We start from the raw sequence: 13,490 nt of genomic DNA, 5'->3' as shown, positions 1-13,490 counted from the left end.
CTCCAGCCCTTCTCTCTGTTTTTACTCGCCACCGCTCAACGTTATTTCAGCTCCGGTGGTCAGCTCACCACCGGAGCGGTGGTCACCTCACCACCGAAAATCCAGACTATGAATAGGTCTTTAGAACTAGTTGTCCTGGAGGACTGGGTAGAACTAGTTGTCCTGGAGGACTGGGTTAGAACTAGTTGCTATAGAAATGAGGACCACAGTACATGCTCATAACTCACCGGTCTTCAGAGAAGACAAACACAAACCATGGGTCACGAGTTGCTTGTTTCGGTTAGCTTTATTTTACAAAATGTCAAATATACAGTTGATATATTCATATATATATATTTATATAACTTAGAATGCTTATCATAACTGAACGGGATCACAACACAAACAATGATGGATGGAAAAGCTTTGTCATGGTGTCATTGGCTTCAGAGGGGAAGATTGAACTGGAATGTTTACAGTGCTTAATAACAAACATGGAGTCAACAGTATTAAGAACCCATTACAATCACCAGCTAGACTTGTTTTTCTTTAAAACAGACACTAAGACAGAAGGCGTTGCCGGGAGACTGGAAAGAGTCGAAGCATAAAAGTCAATGCAATATTAAAGAAATGAGCAATTCTGCAGTAGCCTATTAGAGAAAAGAAATGCCCTGATTTGACACGGTTGAATTCAGGGAACTTGCCATTTTAGGAATTAGCTGGTGCTTCTATTATTATTTTTACTTTCATCTACAGGCAAGTGCAATGACTGATTTTACAGTCATTCATGTCAAGTGTCTGTCATGTCATGTTCGCATTGTGCCACACTTGAGTGCTAAGCAATGGACATCTCTCAGATATTGCACTATAAAGTTATTCGCCACATCACGCCCTGAGCTTTCAGAAATGGGCAAAAGCAACAGCAGCTTTCTTTCCAACTATTAGTGACGAGAAGAGACCGATAGTCTGAAGTCTAGATATTTTCTGATACCGTTGCTTTCTTTTTGCAAAATTGCTGTTGGGGCTAGGCGCTGGGGATCAGTTGGGTTACACCAAGCATGTGAGGGGAGGAAGACCAACCGTACTTTTGCTGAAAATGTCTCATCCTTGTCAAAAAAAATAGCTGAACTATGTCAGTCTTCTTGATTGTGGTACATAACATGAACTAAACAACCATTGAAGGTGAAATATTCCTTTGGTAGACTGGCTGATTTATGAGAGGAATAATCAAAAGTGGATTTCCTTTGGTCATGTTCATCTGGAAATCAACCTGCTTTTCTGTTTTTCTCAGGGGAATAAAAAACAGGAAACTACAATGATAAGTGGCAAGACAGAGAGAGAACTGCATCATAAATTCAGAATAAGCTTACTTACTGTATGGTGAATACGCAACTACTAAGTTAGTGTTAAGCGAGATGAGAAGACAAACCGAAAAGGAAACAGTCAGGCACTAGAATAGGACTAAACAGTCAGGCACTAGAATAGGACTGCCGTTTCTCAAAAGTATCCAAGAACTATGTGATGGAACAGGGTAGAATGATCAATGATTCTTAACCAATGTAGATGATCCTTACCTCTTTAATGTATAGGTTAATGTTTATACTGTATGAACTATGTTTATGTATAGGACTCGTGAATTAAATGAGTTGGACTGGATTTTTTTTTTTTTCACTGGTGATCAAAAATCAAACCAAAATAATGATTTCAGATCCTTTTGAGAAACCCAGCCTTGGTTTGGAAGAGAAGAAGCATAACTATTTGCCATCCAACAAAACTGGACACCAAGTGATTTGGAAGAACATAGTAAGAACATAGTCATTGAGTTGTAATGGAGCTCAGCACATGGGACTGTTTTCCTACAGGAACTACGGAAGTGAGCACCATCTTGAGGTTATTTCAGATATATTGATTTGGTTGGTTGGTTCATTCTCTCACTGAAGTGTAGGATTACAGAACATTGAATGCAAATGATGAAGGCAGACCGAGGTCAGTTCAGGGCAACAGATCAACAGAACTTCCTCCCACCCGTGAGCTAAATGGAACTGCTCATGAACCTGCCACACTCAGTGGTTATCAACCCTTTTGATATCTCAAGGCACAACATTCCAAGGCACATACTGGATAATAATTGTTTACTTGTATGACAATAAAAAAAGGACCAGCTAAAAATAGTTGCTGATCCAAGCCCATATTGCATAGAGGAACGAAGTGGGGCTGTGATATTGCTGTGATTGACCTTTTATTTGTGCTACATCTCTAGGCACACCAGGTGTACTGGTTGAAACCCACTGTTATAAATGACAATTTTCAATGTAGGACAACTGATCTCGGGTCCATTTTTGACCCTAAGCGAGAATGGGACTGACCCTAAATCAGCACTCCCACTTCCAGTTCCACTGAAAGTATTGTAACACTTTCAGTTTCTCCTTGGTTTTCTCTAGAGTTGCTCTGGTGAAGATGTAGAGAACCACACACTGAGATGGAAATGAAGATTAATTCTGCGAGTGTAGAGTTGTCAGTTGACAGTTGTTCATGTTCTACAATGACTTGCCTTGCCCTAAGTACATTTCTCTTTCTCTCTCTCTCTCTCTCTCTCTCTCTCTCTCTCTCTCTGTGTGTGTGTGGTTACAAATATCTAAACTGTGATCAATTACTATTTAGCCATGTTATATCGATTATGAGAACCACTATCCTAGACACTAGAATATGGCCTCTCTTCCTACTCCACTACTCCACTCTTTCATAGTGGTGTTAACTGGAAATGGAACTCTCAAGAGCGATATGACGGGAAACTGCAATATTCTGAGTTCATCCAGGCCAGTACCTGGTTCTCAAACCTTTTCATGTTAAGGACCCCCAAATTGAGACACATTAGCACGCGGACATAAGAGAAGATGTTTACGGCTATAGCAGTGAATCTCAAACATTTTAATTTCAAGGACCCCCAGCTTGATATGCATTAGGCCACAGACCCCCGTTTGATCGCCGGGATCCCAATCTGCACTGTAGTATCATCATTGTTCATTTAACTCTGAGAGTGTACAAATGGAACGGGTCCATTTGGTCCATTTGCATACACACAGTTACAGACACATAAGGTTCAATTTGGTTCCTAACTATCAATTTGGCTTGGGAACACCCTGAAACCCCCTCAAGGACCTCTGGGGGTCCCCGGGAACCCACTTTGAGAACCACTGATCTAGGCCCCACTGCGTAACGAGAGCCGAGTGCGTAACGAGTGCACTTTCAACAGTGCAACAGGCCTGAGACCAGTGCTAGCATGCAGGCCCGCTGTTTCACCCTAGTTCACGCTGGCTTCAGTACACAAATCTGTCTTTTGAATTCCATTGCCGTGGTTCAAACACCCACACGCATACCACAAAAACAGCAATGAGTTTCTGTTGCATTATCAAGAAGTTACTTTTAAACGGTGAACTGACATCAGTTTTGCATCGTTCTGCTTTAGTGGCTGAGGCTTAGATTTGGAGTTGCCAAAGTGATGGCAGATCCGTTTCTAGAAGCAACTCCTCCACAATGAAACTTCACTCACATTTTTGTTTGTTTGTTTGTTTGTTTTTTGGTGAGGAGGTGTTTCTATAAAATAATCAGTAAGATGATAAAATATGGATTTGTTGAAAACACACAGAAGGCAATGTGCTTTCTGTGTGTGGTCATACATGGAACAATTATCATTTTAATTGACGTGGATGCTATGTGTCTGTACTGCGTATGTGTTGGTGTGCAAGGAGGAGAGGAAAGGGGAATTCACTCTACATTAGAACCTCCTTAAAGCATCTTTATTTGCCAAGGAGAGAAGTGATGACCCCCCCCCCCACCCCCCCACCCCAATCACCAACAGACCTGGGCAGAAATAGCAATTAATTAATTTTCAAATATTTGAAAGAAGCTTGATTTAAATGGTTTTACAGGCAGCATCTTCCCACCATTGATACATAATTGAAACGCAGTTCAATTATGTTCTTCACCTCTTCAACAAACAAAACAAAAAGCAACAGTTTTGGTGTAGCCCAGGGCTGGAGGACAGCTACACATGTGGAACAACCTCCCAATCATAAGGTAAGAGAATAATCATTAATCATACTCAATACTATTAGAACATTGTCCCCCAGAAATACATTCATTGTGGACATTGCGAGTGGAGTGTGCGGGGGTCTGACGCTCACAACGAGCTCTCGCCCACCACTAAATGAGTTTGTTGGTGCGTGTGTGTGTGTGTGTGTTTGGTCATACAGAATCCCATTCATCAGACAAAGACTTGCAAGTTCAAGTTCATGAGTCTGTCATAAAAATCATCGTCGTCATAATCATCCGCTTCATCATAGGCCATATGCGTCTTGTTGTCCATTTACAACATTGTCCATATCTTACAATAGACAATTTCCCCCAAACGTCCTTCTCTTTGTATGTTTACATACAACACATTACTAAACATTCATGTTGAGCAGGTGTGCTAACACAATCTCAAAACTATACTCCAAAAACTATGCTGCATTATACTTTCACTAACAACTTAGAAGCCATTCAAATTCATGCTTTGATATCAAATATTTATTTTTGGTGGCATTTTACTCTATTTTATCCTACTGTCTTATTGTTTCGATCAGTACAGCACTTTGTTTTTGCTTTGGTCATTCATTTTTAAATGTGCTTTAGTTTATAAATAAACTTTGCCGAGTTGTGTAAGTGGCTTAGCCAGCCACTAACATCAAATTCAAGATGCTCTCAGATTAGGCATAAGGCGGGCTCAATAACAGTACTGACAGTGCTCTCAAATATGAGAGATTAAAAAAAAATCAAAGCAATGAAGGGATAGAGGGTCTAGATTTATCTGAAATATTTGTCCAATGTTGTAAATGGGCAATCACGCGTAGTGACATCGGCACGGTCCTGTGACATCACGTGGTCATGTGCAGTGTGTCTCACACATCCATGTAAAGCAGGGAATGGGGAACAGAGGCATGTCTGTATGGTGTGTGTGTGTGGTGAACAGTGAGGTCACAGGAACATGTACTGGTTGTCTATGGCGCGCTTCCGCCCCCGCTCCGGCTCCAGTTCGTAGTCTGAATCCCGCTGGGGGATGAGCGGCGGGTGGGGGTGGGGGTGTCGAAGGAGGGGCCTCCTCCCCACGGACTCGCTCCGGCGCAGCGGCACAGGGGCTGATGCAGGGGGGTCCGGGAGGGGGTTGCTGGTGCGTGGCGGCAGGTGGTGGAGGTGGTGTGTCTGCTGGGAGCCGAGGCCTGTGGAGGTGGTGTGGTTGGTGGCAGTGACCGGTGTGGTGCCTGTGAGGGTCGCGGAGCAAGAGGGTGTCAGACTGGGACGGCTAGCCAGGCTGCAGTGAGCCAAGCTGGGCTCGGAGCTCCAGCGGTGCAGGGAGAAAGGGACCAGGACCACTCCTGCAGGCTGACCTGAGGAAGTTAAAGACAAGAGAAGAGATGAGCTCAGCTGCAAACAGACTGTGTACGTACTCTCTGCAGCCCTGATGGGATTCTGTCCCATATGGAGAAGGAGGCGGGGTGGGGGTGAGGATAATGCGGGGGAGGGAGTTGGGATGAGCTTGGGAAGTTGGGATGGGCACAAAATTAATATTATTAGGCAGGTGGTTAATACTGCGCTGATACCATGGTTGTGGCCATGATGGAGTTGTTGTAGTGTAGTTAGGGATAACGCGTGTCCGTGTCCTTAGTGAATGATGTTCATCGTTGTGGTGTCGTTAGGACATGAAGGTAGTGTAGCGATGTTGCACAAAAAACTGTGACCCATTAAATGAGCTATGCTTCCTAACTCGATCACGTGACTCGCGTATCACGTGATCTGCGGTAGCCAATCGGAGGAATACAGTGGAGGTATGCGGAAGAGGTATGATGACAAACGGACCACACAGCGTTGGCTGTGAGTGTGACACCCTTACCCTGCAACGCGGGGCTGGAACCCGCCACCACGAAGCTGGACAGGGTGACGACACAGGCTGCGCCACACTCCAACGGGATGGGGTACAGGCGGAAGTGACTGAGCATGTCCATGACGGAGGGGAAGCGGAGGTGTTGCACCCTGCACTGGCCCCACTCTGTTAAGGACAGGCGCAGATGCTGGAGAGAGACAGAGAGAGAGAGACAGAGAGAGAGAGAAAATAGCAGGTCTACATTATCAGAGATTGTTTTCGCCAATTAGTCATTACTTAACACTTATACAGGCGGTTCTCAAAGTGGAGTCCTGGACCTCCAGGGATCATTGAGGAGGTTCCGGGGGGTCCACAGCAAAATAAATGAGGAACAGTTTAACCCATTTTTACCTGAGATCAGATTTAAAAAATGTCTTCTACATCAGACATCTAACAGACCTACAAGCTTGTAGATCTGCTATTTTTCAATAGCTAAAGCATAATGTAATGCTAATACCAAAAGGGGTTCCCGCCCCAAAATGAAACGCTATTTTTTTAAATGCTGAAAAAGCCAATCAACAAGCTCACAAGTTGTGAGCATCGACTCTTTTCGCCGCATTCTAAGATGTTTGCTTGTGACATGCTCAAAATGGGGACGCCAGGTGAGGTTACACCTCCTCTTCACAGGCAAGGAGCGAGCGTTCTGACGGCGATATCACACGAAAGAAACAGTCCTGATATGGAGTGTATGGATTATGCCTTGCGACGTAGCCTGAACCAATCAAATAACCAATAAATAGTAGAGTGTAGATCTCATCCAATAAAAGTGTTTGGGGCTGCGAAACCTCGCTCAAATAGACTCAAAGAGCGAGCGAATATAGGATGTCCTGCACGGTGCGTAGTCACTCACGGTATGTCAAGACAGTCTCATTAAAAAACGCACGCACGCACAGACAGACATGATCTGCTAGGTCTCATAGTAAGTGCTCACTGCGTTCGCAATAAGCATGACTTCAAATCATGTTTCCACAGACGTCCTCTTTTAAAATATATACTGTATATATATATATATTTTTGAACACATTTCTTGTTTTTCAATTAATCTAAAAAGCAATCGATGGAATAAGAACTAATCTAAGACTAAGAAGATGATCGATAGTTGAACCCATGGTCTACATGCAACATACTTTGGCCTTTCCCTGGTAGTTGAAGGTCAGCACATAGTCTCCCCTCCGCGTCTCACTCTGTCGGACCAGGAACACCCCATGGCCCTGGAGACCCGAGTTCTGCACCAGGTGAGCTGCCTTGACCCGGGAGATGGGCCCGTGGAACCAGGGGTAGGAGCACAGGAAGTGGTCCGTCTTGTGGTATGTCTGCTCTGGCAGGGCAAAGGTCACCGAGCCTGGAGGAATGGACATGGGGACGAGTGAAGAGCAGTAACATTTTGCACTATACTGTAACTACACCACTATGTCAGAAGCAAATATAGCAATTTTTTGTAATTTTTTATTTAAACATTATAGTTACTAGTTATTTATAGATTTATATTATACAAAACAAACAAACAAAAAAAACAACCAAATAAGCGTATTTTATACAGTACTTTGTTTATTAGAAAATAAGCGATTTACAAGCTTGTAGATTTGACAACATTTTTAAAAATTAATGTGAGTTATGATCGACCTTTGCTGCGTGTCATCCCCATCTCTCTCCCCATTTCCTGTCAGCCTACTGTTAATCTATCAGTAAAAGTGAGAATCATCCCCCAAAAGTATCTTTAAATAAAGATGAAAAGAAAGAAAGAAAAGAGATATATTTTTTTACAATGACAGAGGATGGTCTCTGCCAGCTTGAGCAACGAGAAGCACCCCCGAGCGAGCCGTGAGGCGAGCGATGGCCGCTAGAGCCGACTCAGCGCCGTTTGAGTTATGTAGGCCTACCGAATCATAGGCAATGCCAGTGCTAAACAATATTTTCCACCACGGAGCAAAGCCGGGCAGTGCTGTCCTCGTGGAATGTAACGCATGACTACAGGCACAGAGGGGTCATCGCCAATTGTGTGTGAGGAATAGCCACAGACATGTAGATGCCTCCTTCGACTCTGGGGGCGTGTGATATCGAAAAGGAGACGAGACGCACCTACGCCACGCGGAAGCATAGTCATAGCCCTTGTCAAGAAGGGGACGTTCGGTAGACCAATCACAGGCAATGTCAATGTTTTCTCATGCTAATAAAACTCCTTTGGATTGAATCGATAAATCCTGGAAAAGACGCGCTGTGGTTGGCCAGTAGTCACTTAGCCAGTAGCGTGCCTTCCTCCTTACAATGCGATACACATGGCTACAATGAACTGCAGTAGCCAACGAGGCATCTATCTTTTTATATCTATGCCTGCCTGGTCGCATCCAGGATTATTCAAGGGGCCAGTGAGGCGCTCCAACGTTGAGGCGCTCGGCCCTAGTGGTAAGAGGAGGGACTGCAGGCAGACCCGTGGATTCATGACGAGGAAACCCTGTGCAGCTGGGCTGTAACATTGAGCGCTCGGGTGTACTTCCGCATTTGCCAACCAAAATTTGGTTGGCAAATGCGGAAGTAGACGGTCCTTCTGGGTGCTTCAAAACGCCACTGAGCAACTTCCACTGACATGAATGTGTTCAGTCACTATCCTTCTTTATACTCTATGGGATTATTATATCTCACCACTTACCCATACTTCCAGACTCTGAGCTCCCTCTGCGATTGGCTGGAACAGAAATATCAGCTGGTGGGGGGAGGGGCTCCAGATCCACACTGCCGGACCTGAGAGAGCAGAGAGTTCATTGACTTCAGACAACTTGTGATATAATTTAATTGAATTGCGACTTACAATGGAGTTACGGGTCAAAAATAATGTTAAAGATCAGTCACAGGTATTTTTCAACGAACGACACAGTTATACGAAGAGGTATAAATTAACCATCAGTAAAGAGTTAATCAACATTAGTCAACCATTTTACAGATGCATAAACACTTCCAAATGGAGAAGTGATACTGTTAACTTCTGAGTGCATCCATGCTTGAGAAAATTCAGAAACCATATATAAGTGTCTTAAAAAAACAAAGAATAAATTAAAGGAGCCTCATTGTTGCACTCAATTGAAGCCCTGCAAAGCACAAAGTAACACGTTATAATCCTACAGAAGAAATAAAATCCATATGAAAGTTAAATCTGCAGCACATCAACCACTACGAACACATCAACCACTAAGTACACATCATACACATCAACCACTAAGTACACATCAACCACTAAGTACAACCACTAAGTACACATCAACCACTAAGTACACATCAACCACTGCGAACACATCAACTACTAAGTACACATCATACACATCAACCACTAAGTACACATCATACACATCAACCACTAAGTACACATCAACCACTAAGTACAACCACTAAGTACACATCAACCACTAAGTACACATCAACCACTGCGAACACATCAACTACTAAGTACACATCATACACATCAACCACTAAGTACACATCAACCACTAAGTACACATCAACCACTAAGTACACATCAACTACTAAGACTAAGTACACATCAACCACTAAGTACACATCAACTACTAAGTACACATCAACCACTAAGTACACATCAACCACTAGTAAGTACACATCAACTACTAAGTACACATCAAACCACTAAGTACACATCAACTACTAAGTAGTAAGTACACATCAAACCACTAAGTACACATCAACTACTAAGTACACATCAACTACTAAGTACACATCAAACCACTAAGTACACATCAACTACTAAGTACACATCAACTACTAAGTACACATCAACCACTAAGTACACATCAACTACTAAGTACACATCAACCACTAAGTATACATCAAACCACTAAGTACACATCAACTACTAAGTACACATCAACTACTAAGTACACATCAACCACTAAGTACACATCAACCACTAAGTACACATCAACTACTAAGTACACATCAACCACTAAGTATACATCAAACCACTAAGTACACATCAACTACTAAGTACACATCAACCACTAAGTACACATCAACTACTAAGTACACATCAACTACTAAGTACACATCAACCACTAAGTACAAATCAACCACTAAGTACACATCAACTACTAAGTACACATCAACCACTAAGTACACATCAACCACTAAGTACACATCAACCACTAAGTACACATCAACCACTAAGTACACATCAAACCACTAAGTACACATACTACACATCAACTACTAAGTACACATCAACTACTAAGTACACATCAAACCACTAAGTACACATCAACTACTAAGTAGTAAGTACACATCAAACCACTAAGTACACATCAACTACTAAGTACACATCAACTACTAAGTACACATCAAACCACTAAGTACACATCAACTACTAAGTACACATCAACTACTAAGTACACATCAACCACTAAGTACACATCAACTACTAAGTACACATCAACCACTAAGTATACATCAACTACTAAGTACACATCAACCACTAAGTACACATCAACTACTAAGTACACATCAACCACTAAGTATACATCAACTACTAAGTACACATCAACCACTAAGTACACATCAACTACTAAGTACACATCAACCACTAAGTATACATCAACTACTAAGTACACATCAACCACTAAGTACACATCAACTACTAAGTACACATCAACCACTAAGTATACATCAACTACTAAGTACACATCAACCACTAAGTACACATCAACTACTAAGTACACATCAACCACTAAGTATACATCAAACCACTAAGTACACATCAACTACTAAGTACACATCAACTACTAAGTACACATCAACCACTAAGTACACATCAACCACTAAGTACACATCAACTACTAAGTACACATCAACCACTAAGTATACATCAAACCACTAAGTACACATCAACTACTAAGTACACATCAACCACTAAGTACACATCAACTACTAAGTACACATCAACTACTAAGTACACATCAACCACTAAGTACAAATCAACCACTAAGTACACATCAACTACTAAGTACACATCAACCACTAAGTACACATCAACCACTAAGTACACATCAACCACTAAGTACACATCAACCACTAAGTACACATCAAACCACTAAGTACACATACTACACATCAACTACTAAGTACACATCAACTACTAAGTACACATCAAACCACTAAGTGCACATCAAACCGAAGCCAAAAGGAGAACTGATACTGTTGGCTTCTGAGTGCATGCTTGAGAACATTCACAAACCGTACTCAACTTGATCGGAACACATGATCTAAGACAAGTGATGAGCAGATACATGAATATCGTACATTCCAAATATACAGATATTCTATTTGATCCTTTGTGGGTTTCATGGGTGCTTTACTGAAAATACGTTCTCTGCATTTGCTTTGGCATACATACGACTTCTTGCTTACGTTGCATGCATTTTGTGTGCGTTTTTGTGCATGTACACGTGTATGGTGCTGGCCTGTGAAAGGAAGTGTGGGGGAGGACTGAGACTCTGTGGGGGAATCTCAGGACCTTTCTTATTTCTAAGATGTCTGGAATGCTCTTACACACACACACACACACACACACACACACACACACACACACACACACACACACACACACACACACACACACACACACACACACACACACACACACACACACACACGTGTTTCTGAAGATGAGGACATGGCGCATCTATACTATTATATTATATTTTTGTTTATACTGACCAGATACTGACCACAATACTGACCAATGAAATCAGCCAATAAAATAAAGTTACGGGAAAATGAACAGGAACAGGAAATAGGTGTGCCACCTTCCAGAAACTTGGGATTACAGTTATTCACAGAGCCTATAAGAGATTCATAAACTAAGGCCTCAGTCCCAGATGCTAAAATCATCACCAAAATAATTATTTTCTACCAAATGCACAACCTATGAAGCCTTGAATTCATGGATTATTTTCTACGGCAATAATTGGATGAACGAGTGGTTGCTGATCTGTTACGGTTGTTTATTTCACATTTTAAATGATGTGAATTTATTGTTTCCTATGGCAGGTAGTCAAATTATCAAATTGTTTATTTATTGTTTATTAAGTATGTAAATGTGAGTTTCAGTATTGATACAATTTTACATTAAAAATAATAAAAAACACAGTCCTCTCACAGGGACTATCAGTCACCAGAACCAATGTGTGTTTTCAACAAATCGAATATGTGATCAAATGGGTTACAAATAATGTCTTTACCATATATACTGTCTGTCTGTCTGCCTGCCTGTCTGTCTAGGTCTCTCTCTCTCTCTATCACACACACACTCGCACATACTGTGAAGAGAAAGGAGGCTTGTCTTCCTGTTATTCAGAGTTCTGTGAACTCAAGTCAGCATTTCAGCAGGATTTGTTCTGGCTTCCTTCTCTAACCCTCATGCTCTCTCTCTGTGTATTTGTGTGTGTGTGTGTGTGTGTGTGTGTGTGTGTGTGTGTGTGTGTGTGTGTGTGACTGTGTGTGTGTGTGTGTGTGTGTGTTTTACTGTACTTGTGAGGGCCAAATGTTCAGTAGCATTTTGGAAATAGATATTATGGAGACCATTTTTCCAGTCCTCACAAGATAAATAGTTGTATGGTTAAAAGTGATATTTAGAATTAGTCTTAAAGTTAGGACAAGATTCTGGTTGGGTTAGGTTAGGATTAGACATTTAGAGGTTAGATTTAGGGCTTAGGCTTGGAGCTATGCCGGATTTTAACTATATCAGGCATAGAATGACACTTGCATCTATCTATCTATCTATGAATGCACCACGTCTCCGTCTGTACTGTTACTATATGTACGTCTGTAATGCACGTAACGACAACCGTTCGCCCCACCGACCATATTCGTTCCACCCCACCACAGGGAGTGCAGTGCCCGGTGTCGAGTCGGTCGGACCCACGGTTGTCCAGAACCGCCACAAAAGGCCTCTCTCTGCCTGGGCTCTGGACAGGGCCTCTCCATATATGGAGCTGGCCTGTTCTGACATCACAACACTCCATATTTGGGTATGCCTGACACAGAACTCCATATATATAGTAAGAATAAAGGGACACAGTGAGACAGATACAGACATCTCCATATATGGGCATAAAAGGGACACAGATGGGTGGAACGGGTACTCTGACACGGGTACAACGGGCATGGATCTCCAACTTCCATCGTTACCGACTCGGTGCTCTACAGCCGGCCATCGGTCTAGTCTTTTTTTAAATGGCATTCATAAAGTCACTGTCCATAAGTCCATAAGTAGGCCTATAGTAATGAAGAGAATCGCACCTGTGCAAACTGTGAGCGGTGCAACTATACTTTTATTACTGCGTGCGTGTGTGCGTGGCCCGAATGCCACCCAATTAGCTTGTCAGTGTCAATGTGCAGAGGTCAATAGGTCATGCTACAAACACATTCCATGCTCCAGACAGACAGACAGACAGACAGACACACACACACACACAGAGAGACAAAGCCCTTTATTGTGAGCGGTTAGCACCGCTCAGAAGAATTGTGTTTGTTAGAGCTATGCAATGTCAGG

At 42.4% G+C, this 13,490-nt stretch overlaps 1 protein-coding gene across 1 annotated transcript in view; it reads right to left on the bottom strand.

Annotated features, from left to right (window-relative positions):
* Window positions 1–267: 267 nt before the first annotated feature.
* sh2b3 (SH2B adaptor protein 3) overlaps window positions 268–13,490 on the bottom strand; it is a 73,849-nt gene continuing 60,626 nt past the window's right edge. Inside the window, exons 5-8 of the mRNA XM_080766539.1 lie at window positions 8,586–8,677; window positions 7,066–7,280; window positions 5,909–6,086; window positions 268–5,405 (exon numbers count right to left, since the gene is read on the bottom strand). Of these exons, the coding sequence (XP_080622665.1) occupies window positions 4,996–5,405; window positions 5,909–6,086; window positions 7,066–7,280; window positions 8,586–8,677 (895 nt within the window). The 3' untranslated portion in view covers window positions 268–4,995. The remainder of the gene's footprint in view (window positions 5,406–5,908; window positions 6,087–7,065; window positions 7,281–8,585; window positions 8,678–13,490) is intronic.

Source organism: Protomyctophum bolini (assembly GCF_963924005.1).
Source record: "Protomyctophum bolini genome assembly, chromosome: 6".
NCBI lineage: Eukaryota > Metazoa > Chordata > Actinopteri > Myctophiformes > Myctophidae > Protomyctophum > Protomyctophum bolini.
Note: the sequence above shows the minus strand (reverse complement) of the source record. Positions and strands in the feature narration are given on the sequence as shown.